Source organism: Leuciscus leuciscus (genome assembly GCF_965113295.1).
Source record: "Leuciscus leuciscus genome assembly, chromosome: 9".
In the NCBI taxonomy this organism is placed as follows: domain Eukaryota; kingdom Metazoa; phylum Chordata; class Actinopteri; order Cypriniformes; family Leuciscidae; genus Leuciscus; species Leuciscus leuciscus.
Window position 1 is genome coordinate 33,457,360 of NC_138733.1, and position 26,874 is coordinate 33,484,233.

General features: G+C 36.7%; 1 protein-coding gene and 1 long non-coding RNA gene across 5 annotated transcripts; one reads left to right on the forward strand and one right to left on the reverse strand.

Annotated features, from left to right (window-relative positions):
* Window positions 1-4,550: 4,550 nt before the first annotated feature.
* On the forward strand, window positions 4,551-24,488 carry LOC309505544 (NACHT, LRR and PYD domains-containing protein 3-like). Of its 4 annotated transcripts, XM_082178942.1 has the most exons (11): window positions 4,556-4,948; window positions 5,554-5,631; window positions 5,949-6,056; window positions 7,031-7,138; window positions 7,545-7,622; window positions 7,822-9,627; window positions 10,007-10,180; window positions 11,004-11,177; window positions 12,571-12,744; window positions 22,670-22,843; window positions 23,966-24,488. In XM_082178942.1, the coding sequence occupies exons 2-11, from the start codon at window positions 5,585-5,587 to the stop codon at window positions 23,970-23,972; spliced, it is 2,850 nt and encodes a 949-aa protein (XP_082035068.1). In that variant the 5' UTR covers window positions 4,556-4,948; window positions 5,554-5,584; the 3' UTR covers window positions 23,973-24,488. The 4 variants fall into 4 exon arrangements, 3 of the variants coding, with proteins under 3 accessions (XP_082035070.1, XP_082035069.1, XP_082035068.1); XM_082178943.1 differs by lacking the exon at window positions 11,004-11,177 and having other exon boundaries at window positions 4,554-4,948; XR_014208482.1 differs by lacking the exons at window positions 22,670-22,843; window positions 23,966-24,488 and having other exon boundaries at window positions 4,551-4,948; window positions 11,054-11,177; window positions 12,571-12,709.
* On the reverse strand, window positions 23,946-26,339 carry LOC309505545. Its single transcript, XR_014208483.1, has 2 exons — window positions 25,238-26,339; window positions 23,946-24,930 (listed from the first exon to the last, which is right to left on the reverse strand). It is a non-coding gene; the product is annotated as an uncharacterized lncRNA (long non-coding RNA).
* Window positions 26,340-26,874: the final 535 nt, after the last annotated feature.

A 26,874-nucleotide genomic window follows, 5' to 3' on the forward strand; every position in this document is an offset into this window, starting at 1 on the left:
TATGCACTACATTATTTCCCCTGAGTTACCCAGCCTGATTGGTCCCTTGTCAAATTTTAGGTTATTACTATGGAGCTTATACTATGACAAAATGATTTGAATTTGAATTGTGTAAATTTGAATTATTGACAAGTGTAATCTAACAAAATTTAATATAATGTGGAATTTTAAATAGTTTTTTTTATGGCTCCATAATAACCCAAAAAAAAAAAAAAAAAAAAAAAAAAATATATATATATATATATATATATATATATATATATATATATACTAAAACAGATATTATGTCAACAGCAAATATAATTATTTATGTGCTCAAGAGCGTATTTAAGTAATAAATATTCATATCACTTCTTTGCTGGGTATTTTAATACATTTTTGAAGTAGGCTACTGTTATATTGTACAGATTTACAGCAGTGTTTTTTTGATAGTTAGGCTACAGCTATATTAATATTTTAAACTATTTTTATCCCGTTCACGCAGATTATAACATAAGCACACAATGCAGGGGTGGATAAATAAATATTTAGATTTTTAATACCTGATGTCACAGTCACAGATAGTCGTAGGCCTACTTTATTCACATCAGCGCCATTTTTGATTTTTATAACGGGAATGAAAACGAGGCTGTGAGGGATAGACGTAGTCTATATCTCTTCGGTGGGTTGTTGTACTGTTGTTTAATGTCTGTGTTTGGATTGTTCTGTTGACGAAACACTGCAAAATTTCTTTCCAAGAAATTTCAGTTGACAAAACTCCGGACAGTATGAGCAGTGGAAAAGTTTAAGTGATCTAAGAGCTTTATACAGCTTTTTACAGCGGATGCTTTTGAAAACACGGTAAGTCTATCCCTCACAGCCTCGCTTTCATAGGCTACCTGTCGTGGCGCTGCTCTGAATAAGGTCTATTGGTGGAGTGAGACTACGGCGCGAGTTTGACTGCGGCTCGAAGCAGAGCAGGAACGCTTCGGGAGGAAGTGTCGCATAGCCTGCAACGCTTTCTGGGCCTCAGTGTAGCGCTCTGCGAAACCCTTGACTGCTGGGCCGAACAGACCGGTGGTGGAGATAGGGGAGTCAAGAAAAGCTGCCCTGTCTGCCCCCTTCATGTCAGTCAAATTCAGGTGCCGTTCAAGCACCGTCAAGTTCGCCATGCTTCGTCCGATCACCTGGGCTGTCGATTTTGTGGCTCGCAGGACCAGGTCTGTGGCGCTGCGCAGGTCCCTGAAAGCTTCCGGTTCAGGTCCAGACTCGTCCATTGAGCGGAGAAGTTTGGCCTAAAACACCTGGAGGACAGCATGGTGTGAATCGCCAAAGCAGCTTGGCCAGCGGCGGCGTATGCGCGGCCAGCGAGAGCTGAAGTGGCGCGGCAAGACTTGGACGGATGCGGCGCTTTGGCCTTCCATCCTGTAGCGGTGGGCAGGCAGAGGTCTCTGCACGAGGCGCAGGTAGTGCGAGGCATTTGAAACAACGCCTCAGAAATTTTTCTTTTAGAAAAAGGATGACGCAAGCGAGCAAGCGAGCAAGCGGCGAACACACTTGAGCATTTAAAAGGATATGGTGCGCCGCTGAAGGCGGCGACAGGAAGCCGGCGTCCTCAGAACTGCGATGGAGCTGCTTGTTCCGCTGAAGGCTTTTCGACGGCGGCGAGAAGGCTTCTATCCAGAGATCAGCAAAGTGGTGAGTTCGCTGAAGGAGATAAAATCTGAATTCCTAAGCTAAGAATGGGTGCTTATATAGCTATAAGCCACGCCCATTCTGGCGGGCTCTGATGTGCCAGGGCACAAAGTGGCCTGATTGGTTCGCGTGTCCGAGCCGCCTCGCCATAGGTTTGTGCGGTTGCCACAGCACAGCCAATGACCGTGCTGACGCTCATCTGTATCTGCTGTGCAGCTGCACTGCATTTTAAAAATTTAGCTTCTATATTCTCGACAAAAGGAGTTTTCCCATTGCGCAAGTTAGCCTTACGCAATACGAGAGACCTCTCGAAAGGGAACTGTTGATTTTATTCTGGGAAAATGTAAGAATCACTCCTTAAAAATTAAGACTACCCCAACAATGAAGTGCATTGCTAGCCCACCCCAACACTTATGCACAATAATAATGATAAATGCTGACCAATACTTAATATTACTTTTTTTTTTTTTTTACTGAAAATTATATTATTTTAGTAAAACAAGCTAAATTTTATTTGTTTTGGCAGGGTCTTTAGGGAAAGGAATCAGCCGTGCCGAATTGTTTGCAGAGAAAGCACGCACTCTTCTTCCCCGGCCCGCAGTCACAGCAATTAATCACAATGGCACTGGCATTAATTAGTCATCTTTGCACAGCATGCTTCTCTTTGGGAATCACAATGTCTAGTACTGAATGAGTCCTCTAGCAATACAGCTCTTAAACCGCTCCTGGAACATGTGGCCATGGCTCCTTCTAGTGATGTTACATTTGACACTGAAGATTCAAAGCGCGTATCGAGTACGCAGCGCAATTTCTCATGAAGATCCGTGCCGGAGCACGTATTGTTTTCAGAGAAACAAGTGATCAACGAAAAATGAAGTCTCACTTTCTTTCCAGTCACGTGAATGCTTCACTTTGCGTGTCGGAATGTTTGAACCCAGACCACTACTCTACAGGTTTCTGGAAGTTTAAGTCCATTTACTAATTTATATATATATATATATATATATATATATATATGCCTCTATATATATATCTAAAAGTCTATAGCCTATGTTACATGATCATATATTCTGACACATAAACAGCATAGAAACCATAAAACTAGACCAATATTTACTTGCACCAAGCAACTGTTGAAAAAACAAAATCTGGAAATTGGAAAGGACCAGGTTTAAAATTCTTGGTTCTATTTGTTGACACATTAGATGAAAGAGCTTTTACAGAGGAGATTCTGGATATCTTATTTTGTGCTTTAGTAAATTAGAGAATACAATAGCCTTAAAAAATCTAATTTTGCCATGTTTTTGGGAGTAAAAGGACCTATAACTCAGGATAGGAATATGTCAACAAATCCCTCAATAAAAGCCTTCAGAATATATTTAAGTACAAGACTGGAAAAGTTGATGCTTGTAGCCTATACTGAAGTGGATCTGACTCTGACTCATGCCAAAAGGACAGATAAATCAACAGCCTCCCAATCAAAATCCCCAGGTTTTATGACTAACCTGTGACACTTGCTGGAGAACATAATGTGTCAAAGATAATCTATGTCTCTAAACAACTCCATCCACTTAGTTGATTTGGTCACACTTTATATTAGGTTTCCTTGACTACTATGTACTTACATAAAAAAAAAAAATAAGTACAATGTACTTATTGTATTCATTTTGTATTGCAAAACACTTGTGCTGCTATTGAGGTGGGATATGGGTAAGGTTAGGGACAGGTTTGGTGGTATGGGTAGGTTTAAGGGTGGGTTAAGGTGTAAGGGAAGGCTTAACAGTGTAATTGTATATGTAATAACAGAAATTAATTGCAGCTGTAATTACATGCAGTTATTTTGAATATGAGTACAATGTAAAAACATGTGTGTACACAATAAGTGCAATGTATAAAAAGATTAATTTAAATGTTAGTAAATAGTAGTTAAAGGCACCTAATATAAAGTGGGACTTTTCACAATTTCCATGTTATATTTGTAGGTCATCTAATTACCTGTAACCAGGAGGAAAGGCTTCACCATTGAATTTTGGAGGGCATCCCATTGACCGCTCACTTTTCATGGACACACAACTGGGCTCTGATTTGTCTTGGTGGACGGGCCTTAAAGATCACAAATATATAAAATAATATGTTTTAGAAGTCACTTAATGTTATGCCATGTTTGTTGCATAGCAACATGCTGTTATGTCTGGGACTACATCTAACGGAAACATGCCACTTAATGAATTTGTATAAAAAGGTTTCAAAGTTTAAAGTTTATAAAAGCAATAAGGCACTCAATCATTCTGTATTGTGAAAACAGAGTTCAAGCTCTGATCTCTACGTGGATGTTTTGTAATGTATGTATTTAGTAATATGGCTGTATGAAAAGATGCCATTAGATCTTTTAATAGTGATTTAAATGTGAGTAGCTATACCTGATTCCTGAATTCTCCATCTCTAAATGTTTGTTTGTCGTCCTCATGAAGGACTCCACCGCTGACTCCAAGAAACAACTACACAAATAAAAAGCCACAAAATGATTACTGAAAGTTAAATAAGGAGACAAAGAACCTGAGTGTGTTCTGTTTGGATAGATACACTCACGAGAGCCTGCATGTCCATCATTTTAGTCGTATTTTAGCTTTTATGCTTTAACTATTCTAAATAACATGGAGTATTTTTTTTTTTTTTTTTTACTAAATATATATTTTAAACAACTAAAGTTTACATTTTGAAACATATAAATGTTTATAAATGCCAAGTAATATCAATTGTACTCTCTTGATCCAGGTTCTGTACCTTTTGTTTTGTATGGTGAATTCAAATAAAACCGAAACATAATATTTTGTATGGTGAATCGCAGACGAAGGCTTGGGACCAAGCAGAACGGTTAATAAATGATTGGACTGGTGCGATTTATACGGGACTGTTTTTAGATTACATGGGATTTTCCCCATTTATGGCAGGACCCATATTCGTGATCATAAACCTACCGGTCCGCACTTGCATGGGATAGTGCGACGCAGATAGACCTCTTCCTGTTTACATCAACACCGCTTTCTTCTAGAGAGTTTAGCGGTTGCTACAAAGGTTTCTCTATCTATCTCTTTCAGGTTACTATTCGCTCTCCTGTTACTTTCGAAATGTGTCTTTTTGTGATTTCACTTTTAGGCGGTAGAAATGCTGGCACGCAAAACAAAGAGCAACAAACGCCGCAATGTTTATTTTGGCCTAAAAGTTTATGAAAGCTTTTGCAACAATTTGTCTAGCGAAATAGTCTACGACCAAGGTAAGTGTTATGGCGAGGTGTTAAAAATGGTAGATTATGATCTAGTATACTGCGACTCAGTCCTTTGTGTTTTGTCAGCTGCAGTTTAAACGCATTTAGTTAATTTTAAAAGTCTATTTATTTTTTTCTTTCAATAGGCTATATTAATCATAACCTAGACTTTGTAAATCGGAACAGCATGAATATTTAGTCTCAGTGCATGTGCAGTGAATCTTTTGTCAAGTCTTTTGTTTCGATTTGTTATTATGTTTATTTTATTATTAAACTCACTGCATTTGGATCAAACTCTCCTTTGTTTTTGAATTCACCATACAAAACAAAAGGCACAGAACCTGGATCGTGAGAGTACAATTGATATTACTTGGCATTTATAAACATTTATATGTTTCAAAATGTAAACTTTAGTTGTTTAAAATATATATTTAGTAAAAAAATATATAATACTCCATGTTATTTAGAATAGTTAAAGCATAAAAGCTAAAATACGACTAAAATGTTGGACATGCAGGCTCTCGTGAGTGTATCTATCCAAACAGAACACACTCAGGTTCTTTGTCTCCTTATTTAACTTTCAGTAATCATTTTGTGGCTTTTTATTTGTGTAGTTGTTTCTTGGAGTCAGCGGTGGAGTCCTTCATGAGGACGACAAACAAACATTTAGAGATGGAGAATTCAGGAATCAGGTATAGCTACTCACATTTAAGTCACTATTAAAAGATCTAATGGCATCTTTTCATACAGCCATATTACTAAATACATACATTACAAAACATCCACGTAGAGATCAGAGCTTGAACTCTGTTTTCACAATACAGAATGATTGAGTGCCTTATTGCTTTTATAAACTTTAAACTTTGAAACCTTTTTATACAAATTCATTAAGTGGCATGTTTCCGTTAGATGTAGTCCCAGACATAACAGCATGTTGCTATGCAACAAACATGGCATAACATTAAGTGACTTCTAAAACATATTATTTTATATATTTGTGATCTTTAAGGCCCGTCCACCAAGACAAATCAGAGCCCAGTTGTGTGTCCATGAAAAGTGAGCGGTCAATGGGATGCCCTCCAAAATTCAATGGTGAAGCCTTTCCTCCTGGTTACAGGTAATTAGATGACCTACAAATATAACATGGAAATTGTGAAAAGTCCCACTTTATATTAGGTGCCTTTAACTACTATTTACTAACATTTAAATTAATCTTTTTATACATTGCACTTATTGTGTACACACATATTTTTACATTGTACTTATATTCAAAATACCTGCATGTAATTACAGCTGTAATTAATTTCTGTTATTACATATACAATTACACTGTTAAGCCTTCCCTTACACCTTAACCCACCCTTAAACCTACCCATACCACCAAACCTGTCCCTAACCTTACCCATATCCCACCTCAATAGCAGCACAAGTGTTTTGCAATACAAAATGGATACAATAAGTACATTGTACTTATTTTTTTGATGTAAGTACATAGTAGTCAAGGACACCTAATATAAAGTGTGACCAAATCAACTAAGTGGATGGAGTTGTTTAGAGACATAGATTATCTTTGACACATTATGCTTTCCAGCAGGTGTCACAGGTTAGTCATAAAACCTGGGGATTTTGATTGGGAGGCTGTTGATTTATCTGTCCTTTTGGCATGATCACATACCTCTCATAACCTTAAACAACCCCTGCAATCACATCATTAGATAGAAAACAAACACAGGCGTACGGTATGTTTTTTCTTGAAGTTTAAGCACAGCACCTCAGTGGAACACAGTGTAATGTGACTTTTTACCAAACTGATTCATTTGAACTGATTCATTTGTGTAAATTTAGTTATTGTTTTGTCTTGTGGACTACATGTATACACTTGTTATGTAAAATACTGTAGTTTATTCAGGGCAGTCCTAAATAAAAAAAAAATAAAAAATCTATTTTTATGATCCTTATTTATTTAGTCTTATTTATTAACATTTTGCAGACTCTACAAGGGTTATGTTAACTTATGACCATACCTGTGTATATTAATTATTAAAATGACTGAATGACCTCTGAAAATAGGATAATATCTTTCTTTTTAAGGTCAGTCAACAAAGAGATATCAGAACCCAGTTGTGTGTCTATGAAGAGTGACCGGTCAATGGGATGTCCTCCAAAATTCAGTGATAAAGGCCGCCTTCCTGATCACAGGTGATTAGATGGCAGTATAATTCATAAGATGAGGGGTCACAAACTTTTGCACTACTGTTGCACTACTGTGTCCACTACTCATATTATATACAGCTTTCACAGTCAGTCATTTCACACGGACTACCTTATTTATATATACATACTCCTAAATGTTTTTTTATTGTCAACTGTGTTGTAATTTGAGAAATAGTTGGTATTGATTGCCTCATTTTACCAGACTTTGTGTTTAAGGGTTGTCACAAACATGTAAGATCTTCTGCACTATGGTTTCTGATCACAACATTTATTCTCCTATGAATGTCATTATTACATATTTATTTCAGTGATTCAGCCTCCTCCACCACCAGGCTTGTTTGAAGACATTTTCATGTTTAAGACTTTAAAAATATGTTTTATGATTTTTCAGAGTCCAGCTGGAGTCAGACAGAGAAACTGGACAGATCAGCTGGAAAAATAACCAGACCATCAGCATCAGAGACAAAGAGTGAGACCATAATTCACATCTAAAAACAAACAGCATAGAACAAAAGTTAATTTCTGATATTCTCACAAATAGTGGCTCTAATAGTTTTTTCCAAATCTCAGTAAACAAATTGTTACAAGCAAGATTATTTGGACTGTATACAATGTTCAGTTTGAATATATGTTAATAATACTAATAATCTACTATTTTAAATTTATAGCAATGCATCTCAAGTCTACAATGCAGTTAAAACAAAACTAAAAATGAAGTTTCAGTGTCTGTATGAGGGAACCGCAAAGCAAGGAAACCCGACATTCCTGAATGAGATCTACACCGAGCTCTACATCACAGAAGGTGAAAGTGAAGACTGTAATGAACATGAGGTGAGACAGATTGAGACACAATCCAGAAGAACAGCTATGGAGGACACACCAATCAAATGCAGTGACATTTTCCGGTCTTTACCTGAACAAGACAAACCCATCAGAACTGTGCTGACAAAGGGTGTCGCTGGCATTGGAAAAACAGTCTCTGTGCAGAAGTTCGTCCTGGACTGGGCTGACGGGAAAGAAAATCAGGACATCCACCTTATATTTCCACTTCCTTTCAGAGAGCTCAATTTGATACATGACCAAAAACTCAGTCTTTTAGATCTGCTTCACATTTTCTTCACAGAAACAAAAGAACTGGATATTTCCAGCAGTCAATATAAAGTGTCATTCATTTTTGATGGTCTAGATGAGTGTCGTCTGTCTCTGGATTTTCAGAGCAATGTGAGGTTGTGTGATGTGACTGAATCAGCCTCAGTGGACGTGCTGCTGACAAACCTCATTGCGGGGAATCTGATTCCGTCTGCTCTCATCTGGATAACCTCCAGACCAGCAGCAGCGGATCTCATCCCCTCTGAGTGTGTCCATCGAGTGACAGAGGTACGAGGCTTCAATGAGCCACAGAAGGAGGAATACTTCAGGAAGAAAATCAGTGATCAGAGTCTGGCTGACAGAATCATCTCACACCTGAAGTCATCAAGGAGCCTCTTTATTATGTGTCACATCCCAGTGTTCTGCTGGATCTCAGCCACTGTTCTAGAGAAGATGTTGAGTGGAGCAGAGACTGGTGAGAATCCCAAAACTCTCACTCAAATGTACACACACTTCCTGATCATTCAGACCAACATCAAACATGAGAAGGACTATGAGAAGACAGTGAAAGATGAAGACATGATTCTCAAACTGGGGAAGCTTGCTTTTCAGCAGCTTGTGAAAGGAAACCTGATCTTCTATGAGGAAGACCTGATAGAGTGTGGCATTGATGTGACAGAAGCATCAGTGTACTCAGGATTGTGCACTCAGATTTTCAGAGAGGAGTTTGGCTTGTATCAGGGGAAAGTGTACTGCTTTGTTCATCTGAGCATTCAAGAACATCTTGCAGCTCTATATGTGCATCTGTCCTTCATAAAATATAACATAAATGTATTTGATCTGGTTAACAAAGGAAGATTTTTGTCCAGATATTTTAACTTTGTGAAATATAAATCATCAAAACTGATTTCATTATCAAATCTCCATCAGAAAGCTGTGGACAGGACATTACATAGTAAGAATGGACATTTGGACCTTTTCCTTCGTTTCCTTCTTGGCTTCTCAATGGAGTGCAACCAGACTCTTTTACAATACCTTCTAACAGAGACAGGAAACTGCTTGCATAACAAAGAGAAAACAGTTCAGTACATCAAACAGAAGATCAAGAAGAATCCCTCTCCTGAGAAATTCCTCAATCTGTTTCACTGTCTGAATGAACTAGGTGACTGTTCACTAATGGAGCAAATTCAAGATTATGTGACAGCTGGAACAGTAAATAAAGTGAAACTGTCCTCTTCACAGTGGTCAGCTTTAATTTTTGTTTTGTTGACATCTGAGCAAGAGATGAATGTGTTTAAGCTCAAAGATTTTGTTGGATCACAAATGAAAGCTGATACAGTTCTTCTAAAACTGCTGCCTGTGGTTAAAGCATACAGATCAGCTCAGTAAGTAACTGTATACAATATTTTAAATTGAGTTCTGTAGAGTTTGTTAAAGTCTAAGACATCAACATTTTTGCATGTCCATGAGTTTAAATACATTACACTTGATTAACATTTACAATAATATATTCTGAATGTCCAGTTCCCTTTTGAAGTGCAACTTCCACGCTGCGTCTTAGTGTTGGCGCTATGGGCAACACCCTCGGCATGACCGATGTTTGTTCAATCAATCTCAGCAATGTTTTGAAAAAACATGAACTTGTGATCTCACAGCACTGATTGGTTATCAAACAATTATATCCGCCAATTTTAATGCTAGAAAAATACTGTGTTCTTAACTAAGAAGAGTGTATCATTGTTCATGTTTCATTGTTCTCTACAGGTTGAACAGTTGTGACATCACAGATGAAGGTTGTGCTGCTCTGACTTCAGTTCTGAGATCAAACCCCTCACACCTGAGAGAACTGAATCTGTCTGGGAATAAACTTGGGGACCTAGGTGTGAAGCTGCTTTCTGATGGACTGGAGAATCTACAATGTAAACTGGAGAAACTGTGGTAAAATAATCTCTCTAAGAATTATTATGAACTAATATTACAGAACCAGATTTTGACTTTGACTTGAAAATAAGCATAACACTCTATCAAAGATCAGTTATTAGTGTCAAACAGACCAGTATAGGAAAAACTATGCTGTCATCGTGAGTGATTAAACAAAAAACATGTCTTTATGTCACTGTCCCTCCAAATAACCATAACTTGTGTCACAAATAACAGGGGACGGTTTTATGTGTCTGAAATAAAATATCTTACAAAGATTTGATGTCACAAACATTTTTTTCCCACAAATCCCTGTGATTAGGTCTTCCTCTGAAGTGTCTATGATGATGCCATCTGAGACTACATTTGAACGGGTCCTCAAAAACATATTTTGCTTTAGACTTAAGGAATAAACTCAATGTTTAAAGCATATTATAACAATCACATTCAATCTGAAAATAAATAAATAAATTAAACGCTTCAGGTTCATCCAGTATTTGAAGTTGGCTGGTTCTATTATAGTATTTAATATTATAATCCATCCATTTTTCAAATGGCTTATTCTCTGTAGGGTCATGGGGCTATTGTAATCATTGAATATAATATAATACCAATACTATTTCCCCAAAACATTGGAACAAGATATATTATTACTTGACATTTTATTGTTTAAGAGGTAAAGTATTATACTGGTTAACACAGCAGGCATTAACAGTGCCTTGGCTAAAAAATATTTTGTGTTTTAAAAAAAATAGTATTCTCTCTTTGTTAATTAACCCTCTGCTTAATTAATCTGTGTTATGAACTGAAAGAGTTAATATAATGTCTTTGTTCTCTGCAGGTTGAGGTATTGTGAAATCACAAATGAAGGTTGTGCTGCTCTGGTTTCAGCTCTGAAATCAAACCCCTCACACCTGAGAGAAATGGATCTGTCATGGAATAAACTAGGGGACTCAGGAGTGAAGCAGCTTTCCGTAGGACTGGAGAATCCTCACTGTAAAATGGAGAAACTGTGGTAAGATCACGTCTGCAAGAATTATATTTGAACTGGTCTTCAGATTCATCTTCACTCTCTTATCATTACATCATAAGACATCTTATGTTCCCCCCATTTTTTTCTTTATTTAAAAACAATTGTATTATGAAACAAAATTTACATAGAAAAATGTGGCAACTGATAACTGAAGAGTATTCTTGATTTATTCTTTATACTGATGTGGTTCTTGTTTTCTCATTGTCTTGTTTAATAATTATACTGTTTGTATAAACATGATTTTATAATATAAATACCAGTTAGTGGATGATGGTCCACATTAGTTCTGTGACCCAAGATTATTTCCACCCAGCCAGACCACTAATAATTTCTCACAAATTGATATAATACCAGACATAATGTTTTTTTTTTTCTCTACATAGGACAGTTAATTCATTTTTATAATGAAACACAGTTGGCACTTACAAATGAATCACAATTGGAGGAAATGTATAAGCCCAGTTTATCTGCCGCTTGTTGATTTCAAGCCGTTTCTCAATATGCTTTCTTGTTAGTTGCTGCCCAAGTACTGTTCCATTTCAATGTTAAATTCTAGCCAAGCACAGTTCAAATCCCCGGATGTGTTATTGGTCGCCCCTTTTATCGAGGATCCATCGAGAGGTGACTTGTGCAGACTTGAGACAGTTAGGTATCCCAGAATGGATCTCGCACCAACAAGCATTTGTCAATGGTGGACAAGGAATCCCGCATATTTTTTTACTGTGGTTTATTTATAAAGATAGCGCCTATTTAAAATTTGTTCCAACGATTTCTGAGTTGTAAGATACAGGCGATCACCAGGCATGCAGTGAAGATGTACATGTTGTCTGGTTGAACCACATTTGTGTGGCTATTAATGTTTAAGATTTTTTAAATGAAATCGAAAAGAGGCATATTTTGTTTTATTGTAGCCTAAATACACAGAGATAACCAGAGTAGCCACAGTGAGCTGAGTGACATTATCAAGAACTCTGCTGTTCCATTACCAGCCTTGCGTCCTCCCATTCTCGGGAGTTTGTACGCCTGTGTCGAACTTGGCAAGTCCGAACTACTAAGGACGCAAATTAAAATGATTAATTTTAAATAAATTATATTTTAAAGTATATTAAAATAGAAAACAATTATTTTAAATTAATAATAATTCACAATATTTCTGGGGTTTTTTTCTGTATTTTTTTAGTAAATAAATGCAGGCTTGATGAGCATAAGAGACTTCTTCCAAAAACCTTATTAAATAGTAATGTGTCCAAACTTTTGACTCATAATTTAGAAAAAGAACTGAAGCAAACTTTTGTCATTGTTGCTTGGCTTAAGGTTGCTATTAGTTTCTGATAATACATTTACTCCTTATATGACATGTCATTGTTCTCTGCAGTTTGAGCAGTTGCGATGTTACAGAGGAATGTTGTACCGCTCTGGCTTCAGCTCTGAGATCAAACCCCTCACACCTGAGAGAACTGAACCTCTCCTGGAATAAACTAAAAGACTCAGGAGTGATAAAGCTCTCTGAAGGACTAGAGAATCCTCACTGTAAAATGGAGAAATTGTGGTAAGATTCACACATGACAAAGACGTGAAAAGAAAGATGCAGTAACAACACATAATAACTCGCTTATGCGACTAAATCTTTACTCTGGGCGACTAAATAATGTATATCATTAGCCGTTGGCTAATGAATTCTTAGTTTACTTGCCGGTGTGTGTTAGAGGCTAAGTATGAGTTTAGCGTATAAATATTTTAATTTTTGCTGTGAGTACTGTTTTTCTCACACACGCAAAGAGAGAGAGAGAGAGCAAGAGAGTCTTACATGACATGCAGAATCGACATGCTACATGTAAACGTATTATTTGGAATTATTTAGCTTTTAAGAACAAGCAGAAGATATGACGGTTTCTCCGGTAGTGAGCGAACACTGACAACTTTACAGAAACACTGAATGACCAGCAATATCTTAAGCACCACCACCAGTCCTAAATTCAGTTAAAATGACAAATATGTATTCATGCATGGATACCAAATTTTAGTTCTAATAGTTTTTAGTTTAGTTTAGCTTTACTAAAGTTCTATCATTAAATAGTGCTTGATTATCATAATATCATAATATAATGCTTGATTGACTGATGTTAAGAGTGTACGTTCAGATATTTAAAAAGCTGTGCCATTTTACAAAGATAAGCTGATGGAGGAATTGATATATATATTAGGGGTGTAAATCGGACAGTTAATCACGATACGATACGATATCGATTCTCTCAGGCAGCGATACGATTTTTGCCGATACCTCAAAAAATTCTACGATACGATTACGATTCGATTCGATTCAGGGCTATATCGATCGATTAATCGATATTTAGATATTATATGCCAAATGTACACAACCAGTTACGTTTATTAACTCACACTAATACATGCAAAAATATATAACATGAAAGTTTAATTAAACTCTTTGAAAATTGCACACCCTCTCCCAATTGGGACATTTACAAGTTGTTTGTTAAGCCTAGTTCACACGGCAGGATAATTAAGCCGATTTTAGCCCCGATTTACCCCTTCCGACAATCTTAAGGATGCTCCGATTATCGTAAAATAATCTGATCAAATATTCCTGCCGTGTGTGGTGTGTTAAGACTGCTCTCGTCTGCTCGGAAGGACGTCGGGACCGCTCCGATCTCAAATCGGGGATATCCAACATGTTGGATTTATTTGGCCCGATTTCTTCTCGTGTGTGGTGTCCCCCGAGCACGCAGCCTGTGGATTGTGGAGTGTAGCCAATCAGAAAGCGAGGTGACGAGGCGGCGAGGAAACACCGGGAAATATAATCAAAACAGCCGGCGGCATGGCACACCAGAAAGTCCGGTGGACGTCAGAGATCATCGCCTTTTCTTTTGATAACGTTTTTTTTTTCGGTTAAAAACAAACTACAAACTATTGCCAATGCATCCTCTTCGTCCGCCATGATTGTTTACTCTGAAGTCACGTTTGATCTCGAGGTATTTTGCGCGATTTCCCGTCTGATCTGGGAATGCTCGGGAGTCAAATCGGTTCGTGTGTGATGTGTTGATTTTGCCGTGTGGCTGTGCACCACACACTGTACGACCAAAACTGTTAGACCTGTGATTTTTTATCCCCGTGTGTGGGGTCTCTCAGGTTTGGAAAATCGGCCGACAATTTTAAAATCGTCCCGTGTGAACCAGCCTTAACAAGTAAAAAAAAAAACAGATAACTCCGTTCTTGTTCATTTTCATATATCATGTTTTTTTATTTTATATTGTGAATTTGAATATCAATCAAACTGCAGCTGGGTTGTTTTGATTAAGTAATAATAACAAAAAAAAATACTGGTAACTTATAAAATTAAAGTTCATTGAAAGTATTTTTTATATCTATTTTGTTTTTGTGGCAAAAGCAGATAACTCCACATTTCATGTTTCATTTCAAGTTAAATAAAGCCAAATAATTGCTATGATACATAATAAAACACTTGGTTAATCTTTGTAACGTTAATCTTCTCAGCTGACATAGACGCCTGTCAAACTTTGTTGTTGTGATTAACGTACATGCAATACAGGGAGCTTTTCCCTCACCACTAATGTGCTGTTTTAGCAAGATTCCGTGAAAAAGTTTCAGCTTTTATTTTCCTTTTACGGCCCGAAGAAGATATCACGGGTTCATCAAGTTCGCTGAAATCCACCCTCGATCACTTTTAGTCAGCTTTGACGAAACTTCTCTCAGCTAGCGTGTCTTTTCAAAGTGACAAGCAAGCAGCCTTGTCACCTGACCTGAATACTGCGCACTGATGCGCTAAAACGGACTTTTCGGGGCTTGTCGTTTCTGCTGTAAAACATGAACTTGCGATGCCTTGACAGTGGAAAATACCGGCTTTTGTGACAAAGGGTTCAGTCAATCTTGTCAGGCGTCTATTTCAGCGGAGAAAAGTTACGTGAGGATGTGGAGTGTGTCAAAATAAAGGTACCGTATATCGATTTTATGTGTGGTATCGATGCATCGTATCGTTAGACGTTTGATCGGTGCATATCGATGTATTGTTACACCCCTAATATATATATATATATATATATATATATATATATATATATATATATATATAAATAATCAGTCTGGCAAGTAACCAAAAAAAATACTAGCCAATGGCGATTCTATTGCCAAGGTTTACGTTGAGGGTTGAGTAAGAAAGCAACAATTATAGAAACAATATATTTGAAAACTTATTTTCAAATTAGGGTTCTAATTTTTCTCTCTTTTTACTGTTAAGGCGAGACACTACAGGTGAATAGGGTAAAATTGTTAACTAGCAGATATCACCATGAAACTTTCCCAGTTGATTACCTACATTAAGATGAGAAAAAAATGTATTACAAGTTTTCTATAATTTAATGTTTAAATATGCAAATTAGGCAATATCTAATTAAATATGTGCTATTTTGCATATGAAGAGTTTCGTTGCAAAACGAGATATATCCATTTTGAGAAATGTTGGTTATTTGACATTATTATTTAAGACATCAACAGTCAAGTTCATTCACGATTTTTTGTACATTAAACTATTACTTGAGCTCAGTGAAGGCCAGGGACACAATATTCTTCAAATCCAGGATATTTTTTATTTAATTTTATGTCCATAAATAGTTCATAAATAAATCAAAAACCATGCCAAAATGCAACATATTTATCTTAACATTGTCAAACATCTTAAATTGGTTAAAAAAACAATACATCATAAATATATGGAATAGTATATACAAAGATTGATTAATAATAATAAGATTTTAAGAGTTAGTTTTGGCCAGAACATACACAACATAACAACAATTTTTTTTTTTTTTTTTTTTTTGCAAAACGCTATATATACACCTTAGGCTATATTCTACTACTGTAATACCATTAAGAAAAGCTAGTGAATCAATGTTTTGTTTGTGTGTGTGTGTGTGTGTGTGTGTGTGTGTGTGTGTGTGTGTGTGTGTGTGTGTGTGTGTGAGTGTGTGTGTGTGTGTGTGTGTGTGTGTGTGTGAGTGTGTGAGACGTAGCCTACGTGACTGACAGCTCGCCGACAGTATAAACAATTAAATGGTAAACGTTTTTTAGTTAGCCTATTGAATCCTCTTTTTAAAAATATATGTTTTTTGTTTTGATATTATCGTTAAATCACTGAGCAAACTCGGAGCACTTCACCGGCGGTGACTCTCTCCTCGCGTGTCATCCTGAGCTCGCGCAGCATCCTGAACGTTCTATAGCCTAAAGGGGGTCGCACACCGGACGCGCAGCTCGGCGGCGCGCCGCGCAGTTAAATTCGAACACATTATTCTCTATGAGAGTACACACACCGGCGGCGCCTTTCGGCGTCTGTCCGCGGCGGCTCAGGACCGTGTTCAAAATCCTGCCGCGCCACAGAGCGCCATTTACATAGTTTTATATTAAATATACATGTGTGTGTCTCAAATCGTAGTTAATGTATATACGGACTTCACCCTGTGCTGCAATATACATTTAGTTTTATATTTATTTACAGAAATCAGAAAATTGCTGATGTTCAGGTGACAGTTGTCCTAGACGTGGCGCGACGCGGCGCTGAGCTGCGCGTCCGGTGTGCGGCCGCGTTATATCGCACTTTGTAAAGAAACTGGGCTGGCGGATATCGTGTTTTGTGAAAAAATACATTTTGTAGTAGGCTTAAAATGTACATTTTTAAATCTTATTAATGGCAGCAATTCACACATAGATTAAGGTACATCTGAACAGTGATTTCCAATAATAAAATCCAAATGTCAAAAAATGCCGTTTATCGCGTTTTGCAACCGAACTCTTCATATATTTAAAAAAACGAAATCTGAGTATTGGATAAAGCCAGGTTAAAAATTATTTTTTTCATTGTGTTCACATATTAGATGGAAAAAAAATTACAGAGGGATTTATGGATATCTACTTTTGTTATCCTGTAAATCAGAATATACTGTCAATAGCCTTAAAAAAAAGATTTTCGCCATGTTTTTTGGAATAAAATGTTATATAAATCAGGCTAGGAATAATATATTTACAAATCCCTCTGTAAATGTCTTCATAATATAACTAGGTACAAGACTGGAAAGTTTGGTGTATATAGGTGCTACTGAAGTGGAGATTTCGTACTTGGAGTATGAGAGAAAGGTCATTTTGAGAAAACGGGCTTTAAAGATTTATCATCAGCCAATGAGATTGCGCATTCAGCCCTTTTACTTTCACGATTGGTTGCTGATAAAAAGGAAATGACCATATTTGGATCCGACAGCGTTGTAAAGGAGAGAGAGAGCTATCCAGCCGTGCGTGTATGACGAGTGGATAGTGACTTTTCTAAGACTACACTGAAGAAGGCGAAGGAGCAGTCTACCCTTCCGTCGCCGTCAGTCCGTGTCTATTTTTGAATGGGATTGATAGAGACGTCAAACGACAGACCGGCGGCGACGTCATGGCGACGTCACAGTAGTAACGTATACCTTACGGCGACGTGGCGACGGCGTACGTGAGAAATGTATAAAAAATCATAACGTCTGAACCAGGCACGTCGCCTAATAAGACGCCTGATACACACGTCGTCCCTCAGTACGTCGCCTAATAAGACGCTTGATACACACGTCGTCCCAATATTATAATGTTATTTTTCCCATGTTGATATGAAAAGTGAATAGCATGAGTAAGATTGGATTTGCAATAGGCTCAGGGGCTATCCTTTACACATTCTCAATGTATTTTTATTGTAAAATTAATGACAGATTTAAAAAAAAAACTAAATATAGCCTATATTAACTTTTTAATTAAAATAATTTAACATCATCATCTCAAAACAATGAAAACAGCAGATTTTTTTAACATAACTGCACATATATGCCAACAACAAAATAAAGTTGACGTGTAAAACGGAATTTCCACATCAGGGTTATTATAGTGCTACAAAACAGATCAAGTGATCACTAAATCAATAGGTTTTGAGGTTTGGAATGATGGGAATAATAAAATCTGTATCTATAGATGTCATTTAACTGCCAAAATTCAGTCTAAATGAACACATCAAACTGGATTATTAAATGGTAGGCTATTCAGTGCAAAACAAAAATGAAAAATAAAAGTAGCCAATAAAATAAACAAATTATTGTGGCATTAATTATCCCACAAACAATATTTATTTACTAAACGAATTTATTTAAAGTAAAACACCAGAGTTGGGCGTTTGTATAAGCTAAGTGTTTCAGCCACCCTTTTCAAACTGGCAGGGCCGCGGGAAGAGGTTTTAGGTTGGGGGTGCTGATTTTTTTTTTGGGGGGGGGGGGGGGGGGGGGGTAAGAAACAATATGAGTAAGAAACAATATCAAGACTATAAAACTCCTCAAAAAACGCGCACACACTCAAACCTGACTGCACATCACATTTTTGACTTTATTGATTCTGCTTTTATTCCGGAGTCCCTTTTATTTTATTGCTCCGGAGTCGCATATCAGTCACAAAATGCGCCACGAGGAAGAAAAAAACATATATAGCCTAAGTCGCACTGGACTAAGTCGCATTTTTTTAGAAATGTATTTCTCTAAAGCGGCACTAAAAGAATGTTTTAAAACTTTCACAGAGACCTCAAACTGAAAGCACAAAGCCTGTCTTTAAATTTTATTTCGTTTTGTATTAATTGTATCTTAATTTTAATCGATGTTTCATCAACCAATTGTCTGGATTTTATAAATAAGAAGAATATATAAGCTATTAGAAAATAGATAATCAGGACACGGAGGCGCTGGCGAACCTGGAGCTCGCCTCATAAATGAACCGAAACTCACCGTGGGCCTATAAGGTAGCCTATTGCCTCACAGACCTGAGACATATAGTTAGCTTGAAATGTCTACTTTTAAGCAGAACAATTCAAAACGAAAGAAAACAGACTGCGCTGCTTATGTAATTCGTATGAAATGTGCATTTCTCTCTGGCGCTGCGAAGATCGCGAGTCGTCAACTTCATCTGTCTAGCCGACACTGATATAAAAAATAACTGTTTTATTAGTAAACAATTAAAATGTCTCCTGCTATATTTTACTTATATTACATTTTTTTTTTTTTTTTTTTTGAGCAGCTGCGGACAAATTCTTTCGACACACACACACAATATTACGTAACACTCACATGTTTTAAAAAGATAATTTAACATATTGTCACGGGGTGAAGAATCACTCGACAAGGCAGGCTTAGTGAAAAGGCCCCGGAGGGTGGATTTTATTTACAGTGCAAAAAATAAAGGTGAAGGAAGACGGTGATCCGGTGAGTGATGGCTGGTGCTCCAAGTGCTCTGCAGTGTTCAATCCAAACCGAAAGTGGGTGTCCAAACGTGCTCCAAAAGAGGTGGGCTGTCGGTCACTCGCTGCTTTCTGAAGGGAACAGAGAGAAAGGTTAGTCCAGCAATTCATTCAGCTCGAGACCATAGTCTGTCTGTCTGCTCAGCGCGTGCTGCTTTTGTGGCTGTGGGCTGATGAGGTGCAGCTGTGACCGATCAGCCCGCTGTGAGGACGTGCAGGTGTTTTGTGTTTGTTACCAGGGCGACGCTGATTCCTTTGAGGACGCTCGTCACAATATAAATAAAAAAAATTAAATAGCCCACTTAAAGTGTTTATTACAAATAAATGACTAAATGCTAAAAATTAATACATTTTAATGAACAAACATATGCGTTGCATTTACAATTCTGTGAAAACAGGGGGTGCTGCAGCACCCCCAGCACCCCCACTTCCCGCGGCCCTGAACTGGCGCAAGAAAATGCAACATAATTTGATTTGTTAGACACGAAGAGGACTTATCCGTCTGGCATGGCTGCTCGCTCTAACGTTAACCTAGATAAATGTTTCCTATTAAGCGCATATCCAAGTGTTTGTGCGGAGTGTGGAGCGCGCACTGCATGACGGCGCCGGTGCCATCACTCGCATTTTCCTATCAACAGTGGAAACAACTTAAAATACTCCATCATTTCTGGTCTTACAGAAAATAATAATACATCAGTCGCAACTACTTTTTGTTTTGTGTAAACTCACAACAACAAGAAAACGTTGTGCTTTTGTGAAATAAAATAAAACGAACAGGGCGCGCTTTCATGATCTCTGTGAATTGGAGCGCGCCTAAAAAATGAACTGAAAAACAGTGTATAGACAAGCCTCACAGACATGAGAAATATAACTATCTATGTAAAGCTTTTAAAAAAAATATCCATCAACGAAAAAAATCTAATCGAAAGCAAATACGGTAGGCCTACCATTTGATTTATCCTGTCCGTATGAAAGGCGCACCTACATTACAGCGGAGATGTATATGTTTGCAGGCAGCCTACACTGATTTAGAAAAGACTAGTTCATTAATAAACAATTAAAATGCTTCATTATTTTTTTCAGACACATTTATTATATCATTAGCCTACTTTTGCCGGTGCTTTGCGGCAAGTTTTATGCATGCGCTTGAGCGCTATAGGCTATAGCCTACATGCACCCAGGATTGAATATAAACGTGCGATTAGTCCTAATTGCTTAAATTAATACTAGTCTATAAAAATCCTTTAGTCTATGGCAACTCTAATCAATAGCCTACATTTAATATTTGACATTATTTATATAGTAATTTTATCCAGCTCTTTAAATTAGTTGAGTTAGCATAAATAGTTAATGAACTACTGTAATAAAATAATAAAATAAAGTTTAAATTAAGATACTACCGGTAACCATAGCATAGCATTGCTTATTCCACCACACAAAGGACTGTTTATAAGGTGACAATCCGTTATACATGTAAAGATTGTATATGGCTGTATCTTGAAGATTTTTGTATTGTATCTTCTGTTATAAAGACGAAGGTTGACATTTCGTTAATTAAACAAAATAAGAACACAATGTAAAAAATAAACAACTTAGGCTATGTTCTGTTAGATGTGTTTTGACTACTTTTTGTTTAATTATTTCTCTAGGTAATGAAGATAAATCTTAGGCTATACATAATATATTATATATATAAAAAAAAACTTATAGGCCTATATAAAATACATTTAAAAAAAGGGCCTCATTGATTAATTTTGCCTGATTGGGGGCTGCTACTATTTGCTTAAGCTTTTTGAACGTAGAAGTGTGATAAAGGCGCGATAGGCTGTCAGTTGTATGTGGATAAAGGCATATTCATGTATTTTAAGTGTTGTTAAATAAAAACAATATAATTAATTACTTTTAATACTTTATTTGAACCAATTATATTGCCTCATTTGTAATATGTATTTAAGTCATACTAAAGGCTATTGTTCACTTCAGATCTATCTTTTTGACCAAAAATAAAATAGTCGACACTGACAGCCCTAGTTTTGAACATTTGAACATGAACATTGTTTTGTATTTTGTGAGTAAAAGACTATTTCCCTGTCTTATATTTTTTCATTGTTGATTCTTTAAAATAATAGGCTATTAAATTACTTTTTTGTCACCTTCTCCTATAAACAATATTGTGAATAGTTTCATATTGTGTATTCGCCCATTATGGTCAACTGTGTTAATTAAAATTATTACCACCTTCAAAAGTAAAAACTCAGAATGACACATCCCAGAATATTATGTTTATAGATTACAATTAATTAATTTATCTGTTCAACTTTAAAGTTGTTGTTAATATTTGTGCAAAAAGTTGTGACTTTGATGGTGTATAATTTGCATAGTCCTCATATCCAGTAGAAAGTGAGTGAATTATTTAAAAAAATTCTGTTCGTAAACCATTCAGAGATGACATTAATGACATACACAACTTTGTATACAATACAAAATTTGTATCAATTGTATTTTCAATGTCAGCAGAACACAAGAAAAGAATGATTGGTTAGAAAGACAACAAAGGAAAGATAAGAAAAGCTAGGGCGAAAAATAGATATTAATTTATTGTGGTGCGACGTTGGAGTCACACGGTGGTGTCACGCGTCTGTGGTGCGGCGTGCTGTGGTGCGACGTTGGAGTCACATGTTGGTGTCACGCGTCTGTGGTGCGGCGTACCCCTTCTGTCACGTAAAAGTACACGACTGTCGACTTCGGTATGTTATCCGTGGCACTATCCACTCGTCATAGTGCGTGTGGTGACAGAGAGCAGACAGAGATCGCGGAGCAGCGGGAGGATTAAGAACGCCAACTTTTGTTGAATTTATGAGAAATCTACTGACGCGAACAGACAAAGTGTAGTAAAATAAAGACCTTAATGTGTATTTCGGACTTTTTTTCACCACAAGTCTGAAAGAAGACATGTTATTGAAGACAAATATCCAAAAATCTCAAAATTGACCAGTAAAAAAAAAACGATGTTTTTGCCTGCCGTGTCTCGCCTTAATATAAACATGATTGAATGAATATCAGCTATTCTTACCTAACAGAGATTTTAGTAAAGGTCTTTCTACATACAGAAGGACACCCAATTGAGGAGTGTCATTGTTTTCTGCAGGTTAAGTGATTGCAGTGTCACATATCATGGTTGTGCTGCTCTGGCTTCAGCGTTGAAATCAAACCCCTCACATCTGAGAGAACTGGATCTGGCCAAAAATAAACTGACAGACTCAGGAATGAAGCTGCTCTCTGATATAAGGAATAATGCAGATTATAAACTTGAGACACTGCGGTGAGTAGTAAAGGAAACACTTTACAACAAGCTCTCGTTTGTTTACATTAGGGGTGTGACGAGATCTTGTGCCATGAGATCTCACAATATTAATACCTGATGATATTTCTCATCGAGGTGAAAAGCTATCTCACGATATCAACATGACAGAGTTTGTGGCACAACCTTTTACAGTGCTTGCATTATACTGTTCTTATATTGTTATTTTACTGCAAATGATCATTTATATTTAGAAAGTAGAACTGAAGTGACATTCATTACAAAATGATTATTAGTTAAAACATTTCAAAACGCACCTGCATTGTTTTTCTTCTTTTTTTTTTTTTTTTTTTTGTGGAATAAAATACTATTTTTCCTCAAAGTCATATATTTCGTCATTGAAGATTTCTTAAAAATAAAGTTTAAAGTCTTGTTCTCTTGAGCCCACTATCATGTATCATCTCGTCTCATGAGGTTAGTGTTATTGTCACACCCCTAGTTTACATTTGTTAAAGTGTTCATTTGGAGCAATTCATTTTATGGAACAAATAACACTTTAAAATGAGTAATGCTTTTAATGCACCCTGTCCCAGCCCAGACTTGTATGTCATCTTACATTGCATGCAGTTTAGTTATGAACATGATGCAGGGCAACGACTGACTGCGTGAGGAAGCCTTTTAGTTTTTTATATAATTTAGCAATATCACATGCAAGTGTGATGTTTTTTTCCTGAATATTTGCATGATTGCAAACGTGTTATTGATTTTATACAACAGTTCAATAAACATGAAGTTAATATTGTTAAATTCTAAAAACAATATTGTCTGTAAATAATAATAATAATTTTTCTATATACAATCTAACCAAATTAACGTTTCATTACAGAATGAATCCGCGGTTTTCAAAATAATCAAGCATTCATCAAGAAAGCTACTTGCTTTGTCCATATTGTAAAGTGTTACCGTAGTAAAACAAATTTTACTAATATGTGACTTCATGAACAGTATTTCCAATATCTATGGTGTAAATTTGGATTCTATTTTATTGGGTTATATTTTTAAACAGTTTGTTAAATGAGACTGCATGTGGGATTTAACAAGTTAAAGCATATAAGTAAGTTTATTTTTATTTTTTTATAACAGGTTTTAGATGGCAGTATAATCTCATCAGAACAAGATAATGGCGAATAAGAAGGCACTTCAGAGAATTTACAGTCAACAGAAATACAGAATACACGGGAGGAACAGTGAAGCCAATGTGTGTGTGTGTGTGTGTGTGTGTGTGTTACATAGACTAAAATCTCAAACACTTTTCTTGTGTTGATCACAAGGTGCAAGTCACTTCAAATTTCACCAATGCAGATCGGGGTTCTTGGGAAAAGAAGAGGAAAATTTTTTTTTTTTAATGTAATGTACATTTATGTTACAGTTATTTTTTTTTTTAAGCATTCTTATATTTATTCCAAAATATTAACTGTAATAATGCAGTGACAATTTTTCAGATTTTGTGTATTTTATTTGTGTACTACTCAAGTTCAGACATGGAGATGTGTTACCTTTTAATTTCCCCAAGCTGAGTCTTCAATTAAATCGCCCCACTCACAGATTGTTGATTCATGTCATTTAAAATTCATTGCCAATAAAGTTGTTCAGACATGCCAAAGCAGTGATATCCAAGTGTGTGAGTTATTTACGAGTCAGGTTGATTTGTGGATCAAGAATGCTTATGTCGCTGAGGACAGTGTCACTTACAAAAACGCTGTTTAATCTCATATTTCTAAATATTTGCTTGGATTTTTTTTTATTATTATTATTTTCTTATCCAAGTATTTGAGGAGGGTTTTGCCTCTCTTGTCTCCTCGGAGAGAATGTCCCTGCATCAGTGTGATCACAACCTGAGCTCAGTTAACACCAGAGGTGTAAATACCTGACAACCATACTGGAGTAAAAGTACAGATACCTTACAGTGAAAATTACTCCATTACAAGTTACAAGTCACCAATTCCAATACGACTTGAGTAAAAGTCTAAGAGTATCTGATTTTAATAGTACTTCAGTATTTTATTGTTACTGGATGTTGGCTCAGATATGCACTAATCCTCCAACCCCTGAGAGACATGCCAGTGAAAAACAAGAAACAGCTGATCTGTGAGGAGAGCAATCACATGTTTATTCTCTAAAATCGAAATAAAACTGAACACCTAAAAACTGCAATAAATCCAGGTCGACACAACAGCCTCTTAAACGTCTACAAACACTCAAGACTCAGTTAAGCTCAAGTGCTCAAAAAGGGCATAAATAAACCAATATTTTTCAAAAGGTCTCTTCAATATAACACATAAATAAAATAGTGTTACTCAAAATGAAATAGTCAATGCCTACTTGCACTGGACATGCTGGTTTCGGCCTCATCACCAGCTGCAGTCATGTCCTCATCTCTTATATGAAACACCTGAGATTCAGCAACTACCTGCTAATGCACTCGCATTCATGTAAAGTAGCCTTGATGACAAGTTTGGGTGAGTAATAGCAAAACACACAAGATAGTACCTTCAATGCCCCGTAGATGGCAATTTTTCTTCTTATGTAACAGAGATAAACTGCTGCAGAAAAAGTTAAGTGCCATGCAAAAGTAAAAGTAATTGCATTACTCATCAAAAATGTATTGAAGTAATGAGTACATACTTATTAAAAAATGTAGTCAAGTAGAACATAAAAGTTGCTAATATCTTTGATACTCAAACTACAAAGTGGCCCAAAATATACTTGTGCATAACTAAATACATTTACTCAAATACTTTACACAACTAGTTAACACAATTCTCACCACCATGTAAAACACTAATAAGCAAAATGATTCACACAATAGTCATAACATCATGAATTATAAAAAGGAAAAAGAAAAAAAGCACAAGAAGGTGGAAGTGTCTCTGTTATGCAATGTAGACACTGGAGAGGAAGATGGAAGTGAGTTTATTGACAATAATGGGGCAGTGAAAAAGTGAGCAGGTAGGTTAGAGTCCAAAGGATGATCTTGAGGGAGACAGAGGAATGGAAGACACTGGAGACAGGGAGAATAGTCAACTATGTGTAATCGAGACCAGACCATGGGCTGGGGTGAGGTGTCTGCAATTATAGAGGCAGTGATGAGGGTGATGATGAGGTGCAGGTGTGAGTGAGTGGGAATGACGTGCAGGTGGGAACCAAGGAGAGTGATGGGAGATGTAGTGCAGTTCTGTGACAGTCACCGAGAACACTTGTCTCTGATGAGTGTTCCTGCCCGCACAGGAAACTGGACCGCAACTGAGCTCTGTTGACTCACATTCTCCAATGAGTCTATTCAAACTATTTATTTCAGAAAGTGCTGTCAACTCTGTGCCACAACACAAGTGCTCAGGCTGCCAAGGCAACTTATGTTTTATATTAAATAGCCTAACTGTTTGACTATTTGAATATATTGTAAAATATTTTAATCTACTTTAATTTCTGTGATCAAAGCTGAATTTTCATCATTACTTCAGTCTTCAGTGCCACATGATTCTTCAGAGATCATTCTGATATGATGATTTATCATCAATGTTGGAAACAGTTGTGCTACTTAATATTTTTTATAACCTGTAATGTTTTTTTCAGCATAAGCTATTGGCTTCCAACCTTCTTGCCACCTCTGCATAAGGACGACCCCCAGTCCGTAGGACGAGGCATCAGCTGACACTTTACAGTCTCTGTTCATAGATGGCCAGAACAGGGGGGGACGACAGTAAGTCTTTCAGAGCCTGGAACGCATTGGCTTGTTCAATGCCCCAAATCCAACAGTTTTTTTTCCGGATTCGATTTTGCAATTCATTCACATTTGAGGCCTCTGTCATATCCCTGATTGCTGCTATTTTCATTGGGTCATGACTAACAACTCGCACATCTTGATATTAAGGGTCATGCCTGCCTTTTGCATTTTCCTCAGAACTGCATGCAGACGAATGTCATGCTCCTCCATTGTTCTCCCCCATACCAGAACATCATCAATATGACACACTGTGCCTTCCAGCCCATAA

What these genes read in the sequence shown, in the direction of transcription:
- LOC309505544 (XM_082178942.1), top strand. Translation starts at nt 5,585, where the DNA reads ATGAGGACGACAAACAAACATTTAGAGATGGAGAATTCAGGAATCAG. An exon ending in GGCCGCCTTCCTGATCACAG is followed by an intron (nt 7,139 to 7,544) that starts GTGATTAGATGG and finishes ATGATTTTTCAG; the next exon opens with AGTCCAGCTGGAGTCAGACA. An exon ending in TGTAAAATGGAGAAATTGTG is followed by an intron (nt 12,745 to 22,669) that starts GTAAGATTCACA and finishes TGTTTTCTGCAG; the next exon opens with GTTAAGTGATTGCAGTGTCA.